This window comes from Aethalodelphis obliquidens, unplaced genomic scaffold (assembly GCF_003676395.1).
Source record: "Aethalodelphis obliquidens isolate GAN/ISIS:26980383/991018 unplaced genomic scaffold, ASM367639v1 scaffold53, whole genome shotgun sequence".
Classification (NCBI taxonomy): domain Eukaryota; kingdom Metazoa; phylum Chordata; class Mammalia; order Artiodactyla; family Delphinidae; genus Aethalodelphis; species Aethalodelphis obliquidens.
The window spans coordinates 8760342-8780127 of record NW_020837997.1 but is presented as its reverse complement, the minus strand read 5'-3'; the positions used below and the strand labels follow the sequence as shown (position 1 = coordinate 8780127).

The following is a 19786-nucleotide window of genomic DNA, read 5'->3' as shown; positions in this document are numbered from 1 at the left end:
CACACACACACACACACACACACACACACACACACACACACACACACACGGCTCCTCAGCACTTTGGTTTGGCACCCCTCCTTGGAATTCACCTGCCCAGGTCCTCCTGGAGGCCCCCGCAGCTCCCAGCTCAGGCAGAGACTCAGAGACATGAGCTACCTGCCCGGCCCCAGGCAGCCAGCCTTCCCATCCACACCAGCCTCCCTGAGCCTGTGCCCCTATTGGGGCCCTGGAGGTGGCGGGGTGACCCAGAATCTCCCAGCACCCCTGTGGACACCTGCCCCAGGCCTCTTCCCCTTTATTCATCTCCCTCGCTTTACCCTTCTTCAAAGGGAAGGATGCTCCCTCTCTCGCCTACACCAGTCTCCCCAAAAGAACCACTGGCTGCCCCCTGATTTCTGCCACCCCTGGCAGAGGGGTAGGGGTACCGCCTGCTCCTGGCCCTGGTCCTGAAGCCTGACCAGACTGGTAGGACCAGCATCCTGACCCCACCACGCCCGCTGGCCTCAGATGGCAGGAGCAGCCCCTGACAGCCCCGAGAACTCTTTCACCCACGACCGGCATGTCATGCCAAAATGAAACAGCTTCCTTCGATCCTGGCATTTGAGACCCAGTGGGGCTGGGTTTGGGCCTGCCAGAAGCAGACAGCTCTTTGTTAAGGAATATTTTCAGAAGGGAAAAATGTGCTGAAGAGGCTCGGGTGGAACACGAGTGAGGAGTCGGCTTGGTTTTTTTCCCCTCAGCCAGGCTGGGATGGATCTGGGGGACCCATGTCATCGTGTCTTTCCAGGTGTACTGGCTCTTCCCGCCCTACAGCCCACATCCTCGGGTCCAACCTGTGTGTTCCCTTGGGGTTCTGTGGTCGACTGCAGGTGGTTTGGTTTGACTGCAGGTTGGGATGAGGCAAGTCAAAGAGGAGGGCAGATCACAGAACTGGCGAGACAGGGCAGCCAGGACCGCAGGGACTGCAAAGGAGCCCCAGGTCCTGCCTGAGGGGAATCCAGATCAGGCCGGCGCTGCCTGTCTGACATAAGCACGCCTGGAAAGCCCCAGAGGAGCAAGCCCAGGCTTCCTTGTGGATATTTACCAGCGGATTCTGGATGGCTCTGGGGAAAAGCGCATCTAGCCTTGGGGCCTCGACTTACCCATCTAGAAAATGGGGAGAGAAATCCCGAAACCAGGACTTTGTACTGCAGGGGAGCCAGAGGGGTTAGGATGTGGCCCTGAATGTCCCCTGGGCACCAGGTGGAAGGGGTCAGTGGGGTCCAGGAGGGCAGTCACCCACCTGTGGGTGCTGGCAGAGTCACTGGGCATCCTGGGCCCCTGGTTGGAATTAGCTGATGCCTCAGTGGATAATGACTGTCTTTCCATGGCTGAGCCAGTTTACATCAGGGCTAAGAGACAGTTGGTTGTGGGATTTGTGGCCCCACAGGGACCTCCCGGGGGGCAGAGGGCAGTCGGGTGCCTGCTTGCTGGCAGTGCCCACACCCCACGTAGACCTCTGACGCAGGGCGGGGAGAGGTTTGTTCTGCCCACGTGCTGAAGGGAGGACTGAACGAGGAGACTTCTGAAGGTCACGAGGCACACAGGAAACAAACTCCACGGCCTCCCCAGGGGGGACTTTGTGCAGATGCAGTGGGCTCAGAAGCCTCCCCGGGATAGACTGTGGACTCCTTAGGAAAACACGGGAAGGTTCCCGGGAAGGGCTGGTGAAAGACATCAGTGCCCTTTACCCTAGACTGGGGGGCGGGGGCCGGGTCTTTGTGCATGTGCTTTTGATGGGTGCAGGGGGAACGGAGGATTGTGCTCTAGTTTCCTCTTGCAGAATATGGGTGCTGGTTGTTCCGGATGAGGCCTCCACCACGTACTGGGAATCGAGTCAGGGGCTGGGGTGTGAAGGAGCGTCAGGGGTGGCTCCTGCCCTGCATCTAAAGACCCTCTCCACGTCAGCAGGCAAGAGCTGAAACCAGGAACGCACACTGATCAGGCCGTGCTGCGCACCAGGCCCTGTATCAAGCCCCATTGATATACTATCTCATTTAATCCCCCCAAACCACCCGGAGGAACCAGCATTCCAGCCCGTGCCCGTACCATCCCATCCTGTGTGGAAGCAGGAGACAGATTAACGGACAGCATGCTGTGGAGCAGAGAAAAGGGCCCGGTGCATCCCCGGGGCATCAGGGAAGGTGGAGCAGAGATGATATACGAGTTGGGAGAGGAGCTCTCTGGGCAGGCATGGCACGGAGGGGTGTTCCAGGCAGCCTAAGTGCTTGGAAGAGGCCCAGGCGGCAGGAGCAAGCATGGTGCACGCAGGGAAGCGTGCCTTGTTTGGTGGGTTTCATCCTATAGGCCTTTGTGTCCCAAATGCCATCCAAGGGGCACACACCATGGGACACTCCCTGGTCAAAGGGACCAGTATTTGAGGGCTTCCCTGGTGGCGCAGTGGTTGAGAGTCCGCCTGCCGATGTAGGGGACACGGGTTCGTGCCCCGGTCCAGGAGGATCCCACATGCCACGGAGCGGCTGGGCCTGTGAGCCATGGCCGCTGAGCCTGCGCGTTTGGAGCCTGTGCTCCGCAACGGGAGAGGCCACAACAGTGAGAGGCCCGCGTACCGCAAAAAAAAAAAGGGACCAGTATTTGGAATTGAACTTGGAAAGGCAGCAAACCACCCCACCCCACCCCTCCCCGCCCAGGGACGTCTGCTGCACACATGTTCTAGAAGCCAAACAGAGGGCAAGAGGGAGGTTACTTAGGAGAACTAACAACTCACCGGGGCTGGGGAAGAGATTGATCCCTTCCAGGGAAATTTCAAGAGCCCCACTGGCACTTTTCTTTGATTTCTCAGCCCACCGTGATGTGTTTGTGAGATTGTTCTTTGTTGTTGTTGTTGTTTTTTATCTTTTGGCCACGCCACGCGGCCTGTGGGATCTTAGTTCCCCAACCGAGGACGGAACCCGTGCCCCCTGCATTGGAAGCATGGAGTCTTAACCACTGGATCGCCAGGGAAGTCCCTGTGAGATTGTTTCATTGAGGGCTATCTCCCAGCCCAAGAGTCCCACGAGGGCAGGGCACGTCTCTGTCTATTCATGGTTGAGTCCTAGGCGAGAACAGGGCACATAGCAGATGCTCAGTAGACACTTGGTTGATTTTAGGAGCTGACAGCCCTCCCTACTCACCCACTTCTGAAAGAGGGCCTGGATCTCTTCTGTAGAAAGAGGTCAGATCCATCTGCTTGGAGAGCCCCCAAAGGCAGGGCCGACCCACCTCACCCTGGGCCCTGGCCCAGCCAGCCTTTGCAGCAGGAAAGATACCATCTTGGCTTTGAAGAGCCGAGATCCTTTACAAGATGCCACTTCTCTTATCCACCTGTCCCTGGAAGGCTTATGAGGGCTTTAAATTGTTTCCTTTGTCATTCTCAGGGATACTGAAATATAGAGAAATCAGGGATTTGCCAGGAAGGAACCTGTGATGGTGGCAGAAAGTAGCTGCTGACATGCAAGGTAGTAAACTTTTTTTTTAGGTCAGAAGGGATTCCACAGGTCCTAAGGGATTCCACAGGTCCTTCCACAGCTGATTTTAGCCTGAAGGTACTTGCTGCTGCTGCTGTTACTATCAATAACAATGATTTTAGTTTTATTGCGTTTAATATTTAAACAGGGCCGCCACATAAGGGGTGGGCCTGCTGAGGAGGGGAAGTTTGTTTATTCAGTCCACAAATACCAGATGCCTAATGGTACACTAGACTCTGGGGATCCACTAGTGGGCTAGCCAGCCCCTGCCCTCATGGAACTTTCTACCCAAGGGGAGATAAATATCATGGGCCAGCTCCTGAACTAAGTACTTGACAGGCTTTAGCTCATCTACTCCTCCCAACAAAACCTGTGAGGTCGGTACTATCATCAGCCCTGTTTTCAGATGAGGAAACTGAGACAAAGCACATTGTACCCAGATCAGAAAGATAGAAAAGTAGGTGAGGAGGGATTTGAACCCAGGCTGCTGGCCCTGAAGTCCTCCCGGGAGGCCAAGAGATCTGGGATCATTTATCCACACATACAGCCATGGAGGAAGGTACCTGGATGTGGAAACATCACGAGTGGCACGGAGGAGCGGCTAGAACTGGGGACAAGAGGAGGGCCGGCAGTGACTGCTGAATTCCAGCAGTCGTTCTTGTTACCTGAGGGGCAGCTCGCCCATCAAATGCCCACCCCATGGCCAAGGAAAAGACCCGGAGACGTCAGGCCGTCTCCCCAGGAGTCGGGGTGGTCTGAGTGGCCCAGCTGATAGTCTGTCTGGGCAGATGGGGTCACGTGGCATCTTTCAAGGCTTCAGATTTAGAAATGACTCTGGGTCCCCATAATCATTAGAGGTAGAGGATCAGAAGCTGGGCTGGTAGGGGGTGGGGTATGGAGGCGGGGTAGGTAGGAAAGCAAAATTAAAGGAGTCTTGGGGTCTTCTGCCTGCCTCTGAAAGATGGCACACACACACTCACTCACTCTCCCTGTTGAAAAAGAGTAAGTCATTTACTGAGCGCTCACTGCATTCGGTGTTTTACATAGGTTGTTTCTAAAGTCATTGAATGCAGAGTGACAGCTCAGCTGATCAACTTGGGGCAAAGGCTCTGGAGTCAGAAATCCAAGTGCAGGGAATTCCCTGATGGTCCAGTGATTAGGACTCTGCACTTTCACTGCTGAGGGCGCGGGTTCAGTCCCTGGTCGGGGAACTAAGATCCCGCAAGCCGCTCAGTGAAAATAAAATGAAATGATTTTTTTAAAATACTTTGGTCAGTACTTAAAGAAAAAAAGAAAGAGAAAAGAAATCCAAATGCAAACCTTTCTTCCTCTACGGCCTCGTCAGGAGACCCAGTGAGCAACTCTCTACTCGCTAGGGTACCTCTCACATGTTATAAAACTGTCCTTTACTTTTCTGTCTACCCTGGTACAGAATCTTTTTTTTTTTAATTTTAAAAATAGACTTTAGTTTTCAAAACAGTTTTAGCTTTACAGAAAAATTGAGAAGATCAGGACTTCCCTGGTGGCGCAGTGGTTAAGAATCTGCCTGCCAGTGTAGTGGACACGTGTTCAAGCCTTGGTCCAGGAAGATCCCACATGCCACAGAGCAACTAAGCCTATGCTCCACAACTACTGAGCCTGCGCTCTAGAGCCTGCGAGCCACAACTACTGAGCCTGCGTGCCAAGAACCTGGTCTCTGCAGCAAGAAAAGCCACCGCAATGAGAAGCCTGCACACCGCCATGAAGGGTAGCCCCCGCTCGCCGCAACTAAAGAAAGCCCACGCGCAGCAATGAAGACCCAATGCAGCCAAAAATAAATAAATAAATAGATGTAATCTCTCATCATTTCTTAAAAAAAAAAAAAGAAAAATTGAGACGATAGTACAAAGCATTCCCACAGACCCCACCCTCACAGACTAACAGCCAGTTTCCCCATATTAGTAACATCATCTGGTAAGTTTGTTATAATTAATGGACCAATATTGATACATTATTATTAACTAAAGTCCATACTTTATGCAGATCTCCTTAGTTTTTCCCTAATTTCCTTTTTCTTTCCCAGGGCCCCTTCCTAGATCCCGTAGGACATTTTGTCAAGTCTCCTGAGGCTCCTCTTATCTGGGACAGTTTTCTTAGGCTTTCCTTGTTTTTGATGACGTTGACAGTTTTGAGGAGGACTAGTCAGGGATTTTCTAAAGTGTCTCCTAATCTGGATTGGTCACATGTTTTTCTCATAGTCTTGGGGAGAAAGGCCCAGAGATGAAGTGCCCTTCTCATGTCAGCGTATCACGTGCACATGCTCTCAACATGACTTATCACTGATGGTGTTGACCTTGATCACCTGGCTGAGCAGCACAGGGGTTTTTCTCTTCCTTCATCCAGCAGACATTGATTGAGCACCTACTATTGGCCAGATGCTGCATTAGGGGCTTGGAGTAGAAAATTAAGAAGATAGGCCTTTGCCCCCAGAAGGTTCATGACCCAGTAGGGCAGGCAGGTGTGTATGGTAGTAATTGCCATAGAATGTGCCTTGGGCTGGGGTATAGGGGTAGGTATTTTTGGGGAGAGGGGAGAGAAGTGAGCCAGAACCCTGGAGGTGGTCGGGGGCAGGGTGGTTTGCCAGGAAAGAGTTCACTGAAAAAAATCAGTTTCCTTCTTTTTGATGGTTGAATACCATTCCATTGTCTGGATGGACCACATTTCATTTATCCATTTATCCATCGACGTCTGGGTTGCTTCCACTTTCTGGCTATTGTGAATCGTGCTGCTGTGAACCATCATGTACAGGTGGGACTTCCCTGCAGGTCCAGTGGTTAAGACTCCATGCTTCCAATGCAGGGCGCGCTGGTTCTATCCCTGGTTGAGGAACTAAGATCCCACGTGCCGTGCACCCCGGCCAGGAAAAGAATTAAAAAAAGAATTGTGTACAGGTTTTCCTGTGAATGTACGTTTTCCATTCTCTCAAGTAGATAACCTAGAAGCGGAATTGCTGGGTCATATTGGCAACTCTTTGTCTACCTTTTTGAGGAACTGCCAGACTATTTTCCTCTCTACCTCATCTTTTATTCCATGCGTTTCTCTCAATCTGTAATAGAAAGCACAGGTGATCATCTCTTGGTCTCTGCCCGCCCCCCACCCCTGTATGCTCTGGGCGTGCAGGGGCTGCTTCTGTCTTTGCCCAGCAGTATTCAGCCCTCATCATGGTGCCCAGGACCTGACTGGCTCTAAGGAAATACCGGTGGGTGGGCAGGCAGGTTCTATTCCTCCAATATTTCTCGACTCTCAGGTTGTACCAGGCTCAGTGCCGGTCGCAGAAGTAGCAGGGACCCAGACAGTCGTGATTCCTACCCCGGTGGTGGATCTGATTGAGCCATTCTGGAGCCAGTTGGCAATCTTGGCTGGTGCTCAGGAGAAAGGAGAAGCTGCAGACGAGGGTGTCACAATCACCGACATGTATCTGGTCATTTAAGTCCTGAAAGTGAACTCACCGAGGGCATGAAGGGATAAGGACCAAAGCAGGGCCTGTGGAGGAAGGGGTGCCAGGCTGGGCCGAGGCAGGAGGAGCCTCAGGACCCTGGCCTCTTGGAAACTAGATGGGAGAGTACTTCAAGAAGGAGGAAGCGTGACTGGCAGTGTCCAAACGCCCCTGCGAGGGAGAGGAAAAGGGAGGTGGAGGGTCCCCAGCATCTGGACCTTTCTGCCCCCCAACCCCACCCCCAGCTCACCGGCAGTCTTCTCCCACCCCTCTGGCTTGACTGGGCTTCCGAAGCCATGGGCCACCTTATAAGGGCGTGGCAGGCGGTGGTGCCAGCAGGGACGGCATTAGGTGGCCCACTGCCCACTCCGCAGGAGCCAGGGACCCCCTTCGGGTGGCTGCAGTGAAGCAGAAACAAAGGGCATTCAAATGGGGCCGTTGAGAGGCTGGGACCCCAGACCTGGAGGGCCTGTGTGTGGATCTCAGAGGCCAGTGGCCCCTCAGCACTAGAGGGGACCTGGCTCGTGTCTGCGTCTCTGTGCCCATCCAGCAAGGGTAGGGCAGCCACGTGCCCTGGGAGATGGGGGCTCATTCGCCTCGTTCCACTCCACATCCCTGTCCTTAGAACAGTACCTGGCCCTCAGATGACCCCCAGTAAGCGCCAGGGAAGGAGGGACTGAGGCAGTAAGAGTCCGGGCGCTCTGGAGAAGGGACAGGGCTGCTCACAGAGCTAGGAGGGCAGTGAGCCCATGTCCATCCGTATGTACTCGGTTCCAGGCGTGGCGAGACCTGGTCAGTGCAGGAAGCGTGCGTGTGTGTGTGTACATGTGCACGTATGGTCAAAGGGGTGTGTGGGTGTGAGATAGTGTGTGATTGTGTATCTGAGCGCGTAGGTCTGCGACTGTGTGTGAGTGTATGTCAGCAGTGTGCATGTGCACGCAAGACTGTGTGTGAGGTGGTTTGTGAGTGTGAATGTATCTGAGTGTGTGGGGTGTAAGGTTGTGGGTAAGTGTGAGTGTGTGAGTGTGAATGTATCTGAGTGTGTGGGATGTGAGGTTGTGGGTAAGTGTGTGTGTGTGGATGTATCTGAGTGTGTGGGGTGTGAGGTTGTGGGTAAGTGTGAGTGTGTGAGTGTGAAGGAGTATGTGTCTCTGTGCGTGCACCAGGAGGATGGCTTCTGGGGCTGCGCAGCATTTAGAGAGTATGGGGGTGAGTCAAGAGAAAGTTCCTGAGGGACCAGAAGGTTCTGCCTCTCAGACTGCAAATTTAAGCCCTGGGTATTGAATACATTTTATTTCTTGTATGAAATACACATTAATTTGTGATAAGTATCTGAGCAAACTCTGCTAGTGGATTGCCCTAGTAGTTTCTTTTAATCGGAAACCCAGAGCTGAACCATTCTCTTGGGCTCTTTGCAGGCCAGGGTTGGGGTTGGCGGGGGAAGGCAATGTGCTTCTGAGGCTGGGGTCCCCTGGGCTCAGCACAGAGACAGTGGACCCCAGCCCCAGCCCTGGCCACGTGTGGTCTTTGTCTCTGAGGCCCCCAGTACTCCCCAAATCCAGCTGTGCTTATGGGGCTCCAATCCTCGCCTCCACCACCTACTCCCCTCTCCCAGCTCTGAAGTTGGGAAACCTACGCAGCCTTCCCAGCCCCTCCCTGCCCAGAGAGATCCTTCCAAGTCAGCACTCCTTGTCCATGGCCCGTCTCCGCCGCAGGCCAGCCACAGACTTTGCGGGACGCCCCGGAGTGGCCCCCACTGTCCCTCTCTCAGGAATGATTAACTCCTGGCTTGGTGGCGCACCGTGGCTTGGTCTTTGGGGCAACAGGAGGAAAAGGTCTTCTGCTTCTGATGGGAGCCATCGTCTAGAGTTTGTACCACTCACCAAAAGCTAGAGCCCTCAGTGCCTGACAAACTCGGGGGCCCTCAGGGGCCAGAAGCAGAACCAGTAGCCTTGGGGAGCCACAGAGTCCTGGGGTGGGAGGGTTATGAGGCCCCCATGAGGTGAAAGAAAAATGGTGCCCCCTGCCCCTTGACAGGGGAGCACAAGGGAAGGAGACTAGAATCAAGTGCATGGCCAGGATCAAGTCCAGCTGACCTGTGGACCCTCAGGTGCTGGTTGGGGGCTGAGCTTGGGCTGTGGGAAGGTGCTCAGTGACCTGAGGGTGCCAGGCAGGTGCAAAATGGGCTGCTTTTGTCCTGTGACTGTCCTCCTGCTGCCTGGAGACCAGATGCCCCCTCTCCAGGAACTGGGCGAGGGCCCCTCTGTGGCTGAGCTGTCAGAGCCAGGTCAGGTGAGGTCCAAGGAGAGCCACACTTCAGACGCTGTTCCATTTGAGACCAGAGCCTTTGCTTTCGGCACAGTGGTGAGCTGGAGCCAGTGTCCCTGAGGCTCCCAGGAGGGTGGGGCTGGACCATCCCCAGGAGGAGTAGGAGAGATGGGCCGGCACCCACCTGGCACATGACAGGCCAAGAGCAGGATACTGATCAGAGCCTGTAGCTCTCACTCTGATGCCATCAGAGCACAGATTCCTAGCACTTTGACATGTCCCTGGCTTCCCAGCCCAAGGGGAGTTGACTCTTCTGGCCATTGGCAGCACCAGACAATTAACAGTAGAGAATAATTGCTTCTGGCTGTGCCAGCAGCCCACTTTGGTTGATGAGACAGGGAAGGTCAGATGCTGAGGCAGGGCTCCCAGGACAGGCCACAGCTGGGGACAGGGACCAAAGCTGTCAGGAACAGCCACCAAAGCAGGGGCATTGGCACCCCCAAGGTTGCAGCAGGGACCCTGAGTGTGACGGGGAGCCTTGGCCCCTGGCCCTGCTGAAGACTCAAGGGTGTCAGCTGAGACTTGGTGTTCATGCGCAGGGACAGTAGGACAGCTCAGGCGCTGGCTGTTGCCCTCCTGATTCCATCCAGGCGCTGGACTACAAAGGCAGGGATCCCAGTAGCCAGCCCCCGGGGCAGAAGGAGCCGGCCAGGCCGTCAGCTAGACTGGGGTGCATGGGGATGAGGAGTGACCAAGTGGACAGACCAGAGATGGGAAGCCCGGGCGAGGAAATGTCTCTGGGTGACCAGCAGGCTCACTGGTCCAGAGCCGGCAGGACAGGGTGGGCACCCTGCCCAAAGCTGACCACACGTTTCTGGTCCCCAGACAGAGCTGTGACCTGGCCCTGCTCGCAGCTGAGGAGCCTGCCCACCATGGCGAGCCCCACTCTGAGCCCCGACTCCTCGTCCCAGGAGGCCCTGTCGGCCCCCACCTGCTCCCCCACCTCTGACTCCGAGAACCTCAGCCCCGATGAGCTAGAGCTACTGGCCAAACTCGAAGAGCAGAACAGGTGAGTTGGGACCTGAGGGAAAGGGAGAGGCCCCAGGGGTATAGCCTGGGCCCCAAACAGAAGCTGCTGGTGCCACCTCACACTCAGAGCTAGACCTGGCCCTGGGCCAAGTGACAGCTCCAACAGAGTTGACAAGGATGTTTGCCGTCACCTCCCACCAGACGGTTCTCCCATTCAGATGAGGAGGCCACAGTATCAGGGGGCCCAGTGGACCTGGCCTTCACTTCTCTAGCCTTTGTTGAAGGGAAGAGTAAATCCTCTGACTCTGGTGTTGGCCCTTCCCACTTCTCCTCTGGCCCACCCCCTGTTTTAAAGTGTAGGTTTTATTATTATGCCAGTATGGCGAGGCCAGCAGATCAGGAGATGACTGCCATTAAAAAGACAGTTTGGGGAATTCCCTGGTGGTCCAGTGGTTAAGATTCCATGCTTCCACTGCAGGGGGCACGGGTTCAATCCCTGGTCAGGGAACTAAGATCCCACATGGCGCGTGGCATGGCCAAAAAAAAAAAAAACCCACAGTTTGTTACGCACAGATTCCAAGAGGAGGGGCACAACACACCATGCACCATGCAGGACCACCCGGGGAAGTACCAGGGTCAGTCAGGAGGCAGAGGGAATGAGAAAAATGTGGGCAAGAGCCTTTATTGTGGTTTCTGCCAGAAGGAATGGTGAGGCAATGTAATCAGGCTTAGGACTGGCTAGTCTGAATACCTTCAGCAAGCTGGGGGCATAGGGGCTGGGCCTCTTTGTCTAGTACCCGGCCCTGGGGTGATTAGGGCAGAGGGATAGTGGCCCTGAGTGCAAGAGCCTAACAGAGGTGGGTGGTTTGTGGGTTCTGGGTTGGTTGGTTTGCATATGAAAAGTGCACTAGCAGGCAAGTCGTTAATTATCTCTAGGAATCTGCTAGGCCTGGGAGGGGCAGTCCCTCCTGCGTCAGGGAGGCCCCAGATGTCAAAGCCTCAGAAATAGGTGGTTCATGCAACCCCTTGCTAGTTGGGTGCCCCCAGCCAGCATCTCACCCTCTCTGTACCTCGTCTGTAAACAAATCTTTACAAAACCCGCCCCACAGGGTTGGTACGAGACTAAATGAGCTACTCCCCATGCTTCTCAGCCCAGGGCCGGGCACAGAATGGGACACATGAATGGCAGCCTCTCCAGGGCTCCCGGGATCAGGACCAGGGCTCAGAGAGGTTAGGGCACTGGCGAAAGTCACTCAGCAAGTGCCGCTCAGGAAAAACAACTTAGACCCAATCCCTGGTATCCTCTGGGACCCCAGGGAGGGGGGGCCAGGCTCTTTGGGACCCAGGGGCCAGGGTGGGAAGCTCCTGCAGCCTCCACCCTCCCCCCCTGCCATACCCAGGCTCCTGGAAGCCGACTCCAAGTCCATGCGCTCCATGAATGGCTCCCGGCGGAACAGCGGCTCCTCGCTGGTGTCCAGCTCCTCAGCCTCCTCCAACCTGAGCCACCTGGAGGAGGACACATGGATCCTGTGGGGCCGGATCGCCAACGAGTGGGAGGAGTGGCGGCGCAGGAAGGAGAAGCTGCTCAAGGTGGCCCAGGCGGCGGGGCTGGCTAGGCGGCCGGGGGGTGGGGAACGTCTGCCAGGGGCCCCAGCACGAGCAAAGGGCAGGACTGGAGGTGTGTGGGCACTTTCGGGGTGCCTTGCCAGGGCCGGGGGGGATGAGTGTGGAGATCAGGGCTGGCACCCCAGGCACCCTCCTGCTTCCCGCCCGTGAGTTCCATAATGGGCTGGGGCAGCACATTCAGCCTCATGGACGCCGTGTGCCGTGCAGTGGCTCGGCTGAGCTCTGGGCCCCGGGTGAGGCGTGGGTGGAGGCCGGGCTGGGTGGCCATGGGGAGGCTGCTCTGGGATGGGGTCCAGCCCATCCTCCCGATCCCACCCCCCAACCCCCCCACCCCCATTCTGACCCTGTCGCCAGGAGCTGATCCGCAAGGGCATCCCACACCATTTCCGGGCCATCGTGTGGCAGCTCCTGTGCAGCGCCACGGACATGCCAGTCAAGAACCAGTACTCGGAGCTGCTCAAGATGTCCTCACCTTGCGAGAAGCTGATCCGCAGGGACATTGCCCGCACCTACCCGGAGCACGAGTTCTTCAAGGGCCAGGACAGCCTGGGCCAGGAAGTGCTCTTCAACGTCATGAAGGTGAGGCCCCCTGGCCCCACGGAGAACCGCTGTGGTCATCAGGCCTGGCAGGACCCTGCCCTGACTCGCATGTGTTCCCTCGCAGGCCTACTCCCTGGTGGACCGGGAGGTGGGCTACTGCCAGGGCAGCGCCTTCATCGTGGGCCTGCTCCTAATGCAGGTAGGTGGCCTGGGCCCGGCCCATCCCGGCTCTGTCTGCCCCCAGGAGGTAGACAAAAGGAGAGTGTTCCCTCCATCAGGTGTCCTCCTAGGTCAGAACCTCCCTCTGTGTCCACCTGTGACCTCTGACAGTCTCCCAGCCAGGCCCCCAGGGGGTGAGCACAGAAGGCTGGCCACCTGTTCTGTCCCCTATCCCTTCCTAAGATTGGAGGGAGGGGTACGCCGTCCTACTCAGTCACCCCCCAGGGTTGGGTGGGACATTCAGGCTTAGGTCAGCCAGTGTGATGTTTATGGGGCTCGGGGTTTCCTCCAGAGAATCCAGCAGGCTTAGGAGGGGGAGAATGGAGATGGCTGGGAATGGACCAGAGGATGCCTCTACCGTGGGCTCTGGAGGTGGCCAGACCTGGGGTTCAAGTCCCAGCTCCACTGTTTCCTGTCAGGAGGCCTTGGGCAGGTGACTTCAGCCTCAGGAGGCTTCCTGTCATTGAAACAGGGTGATGATATTTACCAGAGAGGTTTGCTGTGTGGGTCCGGGCAGCCCGGCACTGTCCACGTTCAATAAAAGTAAATGGAGCAGAGACAAGCGAAGCCATAAGAAGAGCAGTGGGCGCCCCCGCCCCCCCACCCCCACTCACAGCCCCCTGCCCGCCCACCCCCAGATGCCCGAGGAGGAGGCCTTCTGTGTGTTCGTGCGGCTGATGCAGGAGTACCGCCTGCGGGAGCTCTTCAAGCCCAGCATGGCAGAGCTGGGGCTCTGCATCTACCAGTTCGAGTACATGCTACAGGTGAGTGGGCCCAGGGGCGGTCCCGCCTGCCCCCTCCTCTCCACCAGCCCACACCTACGGGTGCTAACGTCGGCCGTCCTGGCGAGTCTCTTTGACTGAAAATTCCACGCCTGAGAAATCACATCCAGACGTTCCAGCTCAGAGAGGGGCTCTACTCCCCAAGGGGCTGTAAGGCACTGCCCTGAAGTATGCTTTGAGGGACCAGGTAGGGGCCAGCCCTTTCCAGTGGGGGCTTCTCAGAGCTCGGGACTCCCAGAGCCATTACGGCCAGGGTGGAGGGGTCAGCCTGGCTCAGACACACACACGGCGCCCTCCTGTCTGCTCCCTGGTGTGGCAGAAGGAGGGAAGGTGTCGTCTGCCTGCCTTTGCTGATTACTGGAGAACCGCAGCCGCCTCTGTTTATAAATAGCAGCCCCACAGGGCCCGCTCCTGGCTGGCAGAGAGAGCCGGTGTATGTGTGTACACACACACACACACACACACACACACACACACGCCTGCTCTGCCACAGTGGGCAGGATGCACCCAGTAGTGATAGCCCCCTTCCTCAGGCCCAGAGGATGGAGAGGTGCTGTCGGTCAAGGGGACCGGTAGTGCCAGCAAGCAGGTGTTCCAGGGCCACAGAGAAGGAGCAATCCCACCCCAGGCTGGGGAGCTGAGAGCTCCCGTGGTGAAGGAGCTGGCCGCCACCAAAGAGCTCCTGAGTCAGGAAGCCCAGGGCAGGCCGGGGGACAGCCCGAGGGTGTGTTCTCCCAGTGAAGGACCTCCAGGGGGTCCTACCACCTTCTCCAGCCTCAGTTCCCCCAGTTTCTGTCGCTTTCCAGCAGTCTGAAGTTCAGACCAGTCAGACAGGCATCCCTTGAGCGTTGCTGGGCGCAAAGCACAGAGCATTGTAGGAGGCGGTGGTGAGCGTCCCACAGGCAGCTGGGCCTCCTGCCATCCCTGTCCACGTCCCCACCTAGTGCTACTCAGAGCTCTGGGGTACTGCCGCCCCACCCAGAGACAGTGCGGGGTACTGCCCAGGGCAGGTCAAGGAAGGCTCCCTGGAGGTGCAGGCACTGAGGCCTAGCACTTCCGGGTGGAGGGAGCCTGTGGTGCCGACAGCTGTGCCCAACACCCTCCTCATGGCGCCTGGCCTCCTCCCCCCACCCCAGGAGCAGCTCCCGGACCTGAACACCCACTTCCGCTCCCAGAGCTTCCACACGTCCATGTATGCCTCCTCCTGGTTCCTCACGCTCTTCCTGACCACCTTCCCACTGCCCGTTGCCACGCGTGTCTTTGACATCTTCATGTACGAGGTGAGGACCACATGCCCCTTCCTCTCCTGGCCACTCTGGATGGAGTGGAAACGATTGCAGGGCTCAGGGAGGGGTCGGAGGGCTCCCAGGAGAGCATGACCAGAGATGCACTACCCCCGCCTCCTTCTCAGGGCCTGGAGATCGTGTTCCGGGTGGGCCTTGCCCTGCTGCAGGTGAACCAGATGGAGCTGATGCAGCTGGACATGGAGGGGATGTCCCAGGTGGGCCAGGAGGGCCAGGGCGTGCAGGCTTGCCCCCCAGCAGGGGCACCTGGGCAGGTGGAGCCCTTCTGAGAGATGGGGAGGCCCTGGACTTCCTGAGCACCCTGATCCTTTCCCATCACCTCTGCGCCCCCCCAGGTCTCCATGGAGGACCGGGGTGGGGGGGTGCCTGAGGAGACCCAGGCTCTGCCAGACACATCCCAGGGCCAGCAGCCTGGCAGCAGGGAGAGAGGAAGGCCCAGGCCGAGCCCTGGGAGTCCCCCCGCTTCACCTGCCCCCAGCTCTGTGTCCCCGGAGCCTAACATGGCAAATAGTAATACTGGCCAAACCAGGAGGCCTTGGGTGTGGTTTTGGCCCCAGCAACCAGGCCGGGCGAGGGCACAGGAGGGAGTGAGGGGTCTGGGGCAGACTCTCGCCCTGCCTCACCACAGCCTACCCCAGCTGCCCTGCCTGCTGAGAAGAGGCCGGCCTGCATCTCACCGCCATGTCCGCATCATGCAGGCCCCCGCCCCCTCCCAGTGTCCTCCAGCTGGTGCTTCAGGGAAGAATGCACAAAGGCCACAGTTGTGTCCACGAACACGGGCATCCATTGTCCGCAGCTGCCAGAGGGGCCAGCTGGGCTAGGGCGCGGGAGCCAGCCTGGCCCCGAACTTCAGCAAGCTGTGTCCACCCGGCAGCTTGCACTTAACTCTTTGCGGAGGTTCCCGGGGCCCCAGGCGAGCAGGCAGACCACTGACGGGTCCTCCCTCTGGCTTCCTCCACACCACCCCAATCCTTCAGCCTCTTCCGTCTCCTCTCACTGCCCCTGGGGCAGCGGCATGTCTCCCCCTTCCTCCATGAAGGTCCTCTGTGCTCGGACCCCACCCACACCCACACCTGGCCTTCGCCCTCAGGAGCTCCCGAAGCCGCTTTCCCTGCACACAGAGGTCCTGGCTGCAGGCAGCTCCTTCTCATGATTCCTGCTTCTCACACTCACTCACTCAACCCACACAACAGGCCAGGTGATGGCGAGGGCCCAGGCCGACCGGCTCTGGCCGTCCCTCCTGGTGTACCCAGGCCCTCCTCCAGGGGAGCAGGGTGCCGCAGGGGCTCAGGTGGCCCCAGGTGGTCAGGGCCCGTGTGTCCGTGACCGCCCGTGTCCCCACAGTACTTCCAGAGGGTAATCCCCCATCAGTTCGACAGCTGCCCAGACAAGCTGATCCTCAAGGCTTACCAGGTCAAGTACAACCCCAAGAAGATGAAGAGGTCAGTACCGGGAGGCCAGGGTGCTGGCAGAAGCGGGGTCCCCGAGGGTGGGACAGTGAGCATGTCGGCCCTCTCCTCTGCAGGCTGGAGAAGGAGTACGCAGCCATGAAAAGCAAGGAGATGGAGGAGCAGATCGAGATCAAAGTGAGTCCCCGGTTGGCCTGGGCAGTGTTGGCGGGAAAGGGGGGGATGGTGGTGGTGGTGGTGGATATGCCTTTGGGAGCCCCCTCGATGGCCGCTAGAGGGCAGCCCACCCAGCGCGGGCCACACAGCAGGGGGTCCTTAGGCTCTGAGAGGTGGTCCCTCGGCCTGCCTGTCCTTTCACTCACCACCAGGCCGGCATGGGAGCAAGGCCCGCACCCCCCCACCAGCAATGGGGACACGGTGGTGAACAGGGCCACTGAGATTCAACCTCCAGCCCTTTCCCCTCCCAGTGGTCTCAGGCTGGGACTGAAAGGTCCAACCCTCTCATCACAGGACTGGGTCCCCTGGCAAGCAGCACCATCCTTAGGGCGGGTGGGGGTGGGGCTTTCCAAAAGTCGCCTCATTAACATAACAAAGACACCTTTATTCCTCTCCTCACTTAGGAAATTCCCAGGGTTTTAGGAGCCTGTGCCAGGACCAGGGACAAAGACCAAGTATATATTCCTTGTAAATCACAATATCGTAGAGGGTTTTCTGGGTGTGCAGAGCCTCTGAACCCAGACGTCCCTCCATCTCCTTGCCTCTGCTGTCATCCCGCCAGACGTGATTTTGGTTATTCCCTCAAGAGGCGTTTAGTGAGCACTGTGTGTCAGAGTCACAGCAGGACTGAGGGCCCCCAGTCCAGTGGAGGTGGGGGACAGACACAAACACAAACACCAGCACAGCCTGGCTCTGTCCTCTTCAGGGGCAGAGTCCCACAGTGGCTGGGACTGGAGTTCCACAGACCAGAGTTCAAATCCCAGCTCTCCTACAGAGCAGCTGTGTGACCTGCAAGGAAGGTGAATTCACCTCTCTGAGCCTAAGTGTTCCCTTCTGCAAAATAGGGATGACGCTCTCCTGTTCAAATAATTATTATTATTAACCACCACCATCATCGTCATCCCTACCTCCTCTAGAAAGGCAGAGACAGAACCTAGGTTAGAATCCAGGTCACCTGCCACCCATACCTGAGTGGCGAAAGAGGGCATCATTGTCCTGGCCCTGTTTGTAAGTTTTTGAGAAATAGTCTTGTGTCCTGAATTTTTAAGCATCTCCCTTTCTCAGGAATGGCAGCTTTACTGATGCACCAGTCCAAACGTGTATGTGTGTTTTGCTCATGCACGGACAAGGGCCTGCTGCCATATGGTGACCATGATGGCTCAGCAGTAGGGAGGGATACAGCGGATCCTTAAACCACATTCCCAGCCTGGAATATTATCACTAGAGGAGACTGCGTGCCCCAAGGGCAGGGCAGATGCCTTCTCCCCTGACCCTGCCCTGTGCCCTTTCACCTTTCGCCTGTTTAAAAATGTACCTGGGATTTGTTTTAATCAGGTATGGTGAGGTGACAGACACAGAGACAACTGCCTTCAAAAGAAGAGTTCATTACTCACAGGAGGGGGCACACTTCTGCATGCAGGGCCACATGAGGAAGCACCAGGGTGGGTCAGGAGGCAGAAGGAGAAAAGCATGGGCCAGAGCCCTTATTGTGGTTTCCACAGGAAGGGATGGGCGAGGCAGGGTAGGCAAGTTCAAGAGAGTTCAGGATTGGCTAGTTTGAATAATTTCCAGGCTCTGGGCTATAGGGGTGGTCCCTAGCTGTCCTGGAACAATTGAGAGCAGGGGAAATACTAGCTTGGTGTGCGAGAGTTAGATAAGGGAGGTGGGTGGGGGCATGGGCTCTGGATTGGCAGGTTTGCCTGTGGAAGGCAAGCTAGCAGGCAGGTTGTCTACTCTCCCTAGGAATTAGCTAGCCCTGGGAGGGGCAGTGCCTCCAGGATTAGCAAGGCCACAGGATGTCAAAACATCAAAAATACAGAAAAAAAGGGACTTCCCCGGCAGTCCAGTGGTTAAGACTCTGCGCCCCCACTGCAGGGGCCACAGGTTCAATCCCTGGTTGGGGAACTAAGATCCTGCATGCCGCATGGCAAAAAAAAGAAAAAATAAATTTAATAGTGTGATTAGTACATAGGCCCCCATAGTCCTTGTTCACTCCCTGTCTGGTTTTCCCTTGGGAGGAAGAGGAGAGAGGCGAGTTGTTGGTCGGTACATCCAGCTCTTCCAGGGATGGCTGAGCTTGTGGCATCAATGCATTGAGGCCAGAAAGGGGGCAGACATTCCAGGGGTCAGGGGTCAGGACTCTGGTTCTGGATCCCTATGAGCAAGAGGGACCTGTGCCGGCAACAGCTCTGACCCCAGCGAGCCGGGAGGCTCGGGCAAGACACTGCCTGCCTCTGACTCAGTTTCCCCTCCCATGACATGAGTCAGTGCCTGCCCATCAGTCAAGTCTGCAATCCTCTCTGACCAGAGTTGCTTCCTGGGAGTGCTCTGGGTGTTTCCATCGCCTGTTTCTCCCCGGTAGAAACCAGGCAGTGTTCTGTGTGATCCACAGCGAAGCAGGACCCTCACTAATCCACCGATCAAAACTATTTCTGTACCCACTGCTTAAGGGGTACGTAGTTAGAAACTAGGTGCAAGGCAGATGTAAACCTCCCCTGCTTCCCAAAAGGCTGTGAGGGAACCTAAAACCACAAATATGTAACCAAGACTACCAGCACAGGATGGAAGGCAGAAGCAAGGAGACCATCTCCAGAACCCCAGCCGGGGGAAACTGACCACTCTTGGGTACAGCTGGCTCTCAGTGGGTTGCGGAAATGTAGTTGTCAAACTGAAAGAAGCATGTGTTCAGCAAGACCTCTTCCCCTGGACCCAGACTCTGAGTTTGTCCTCTGAGAATTCAACCCTGGCGCTCCAAGTGAAGCAGTGAGGGGGTGGGGCCTGTCTGCGAGCAGCTTCCCCCAAAACACAGAGGCCTTTGCCCTGTGGGAGGCGTCACATTGGCCCTTGACAGGCTCAAGCGTTGGGTAGAAACAGACTCCAGAGGAGGGACCACTCCCCCCAACGCCCCCCACCCCCTGCACACACAGTGCATAGCCATCAAAGTGATCACATTATTTTTACTGAACCAGAGTTTGTTTTTAAAAATAACACCTGGTGGACCATTCCAAACGGGAATTGGCCTTGACTGGTTTCTGGAATCACTGACCCAGAGCGAGAGACACTGGCGCTGTCCTCCCGGGAGGTGGCCTAGCCCTGCAGGGACAGCCGTCTGTGTGTACAGAAGCAGGCGGCGGGCTCTGACGTGCTCTCCCCTCTCCCCGCATAGAGGCTTCGGACAGAAAACCGGCTCCTCAAGCAGCGGATTGAGACCCTGGAGAAGGTGAGGGGTGTGGCCACCAGCCTGTGGCACCGAACCCTCCCAGTCCCGAGCAGGACCCAGCAGCCAGAGGGCCAGCCAGCCTCCTGCCCCGGGCGCCGCGCCCCACCCCCCCGAAGCCTGTGGCGTAAATCCCAGAGACCCCACCACAAGCCTCACTGAGATTTGGGCCGCTGTATAAATTTGGGACTG

At 57.0% G+C, this 19786-nt stretch overlaps 1 protein-coding gene across 7 annotated transcripts in view; it reads left to right on the top strand.

Moving 5' to 3' along the window:
* EVI5L (ecotropic viral integration site 5 like) overlaps positions 1-19786 on the top strand; it is a 29973-nt gene that overhangs the window by 1260 nt on the left and 8927 nt on the right. For all 7 annotated transcript variants that reach the window (XM_027085748.1, XM_027085742.1, XM_027085744.1 and 4 more), the window contains exons 2-11: positions 10138-10321; positions 11682-11871; positions 12262-12486; positions 12572-12646; positions 13305-13430; positions 14585-14728; positions 14860-14949; positions 16097-16194; positions 16278-16338; positions 19544-19597. In XM_027085748.1, coding sequence (XP_026941549.1) covers positions 10185-10321; positions 11682-11871; positions 12262-12486; positions 12572-12646; positions 13305-13430; positions 14585-14728; positions 14860-14949; positions 16097-16194; positions 16278-16338; positions 19544-19597 — 1200 coding nt within the window. In that variant the 5' untranslated portion in view covers positions 10138-10184. The remainder of the gene's footprint in view (positions 1-10137; positions 10322-11681; positions 11872-12261; positions 12487-12571; positions 12647-13304; positions 13431-14584; positions 14729-14859; positions 14950-16096; positions 16195-16277; positions 16339-19543; positions 19598-19786) is intronic.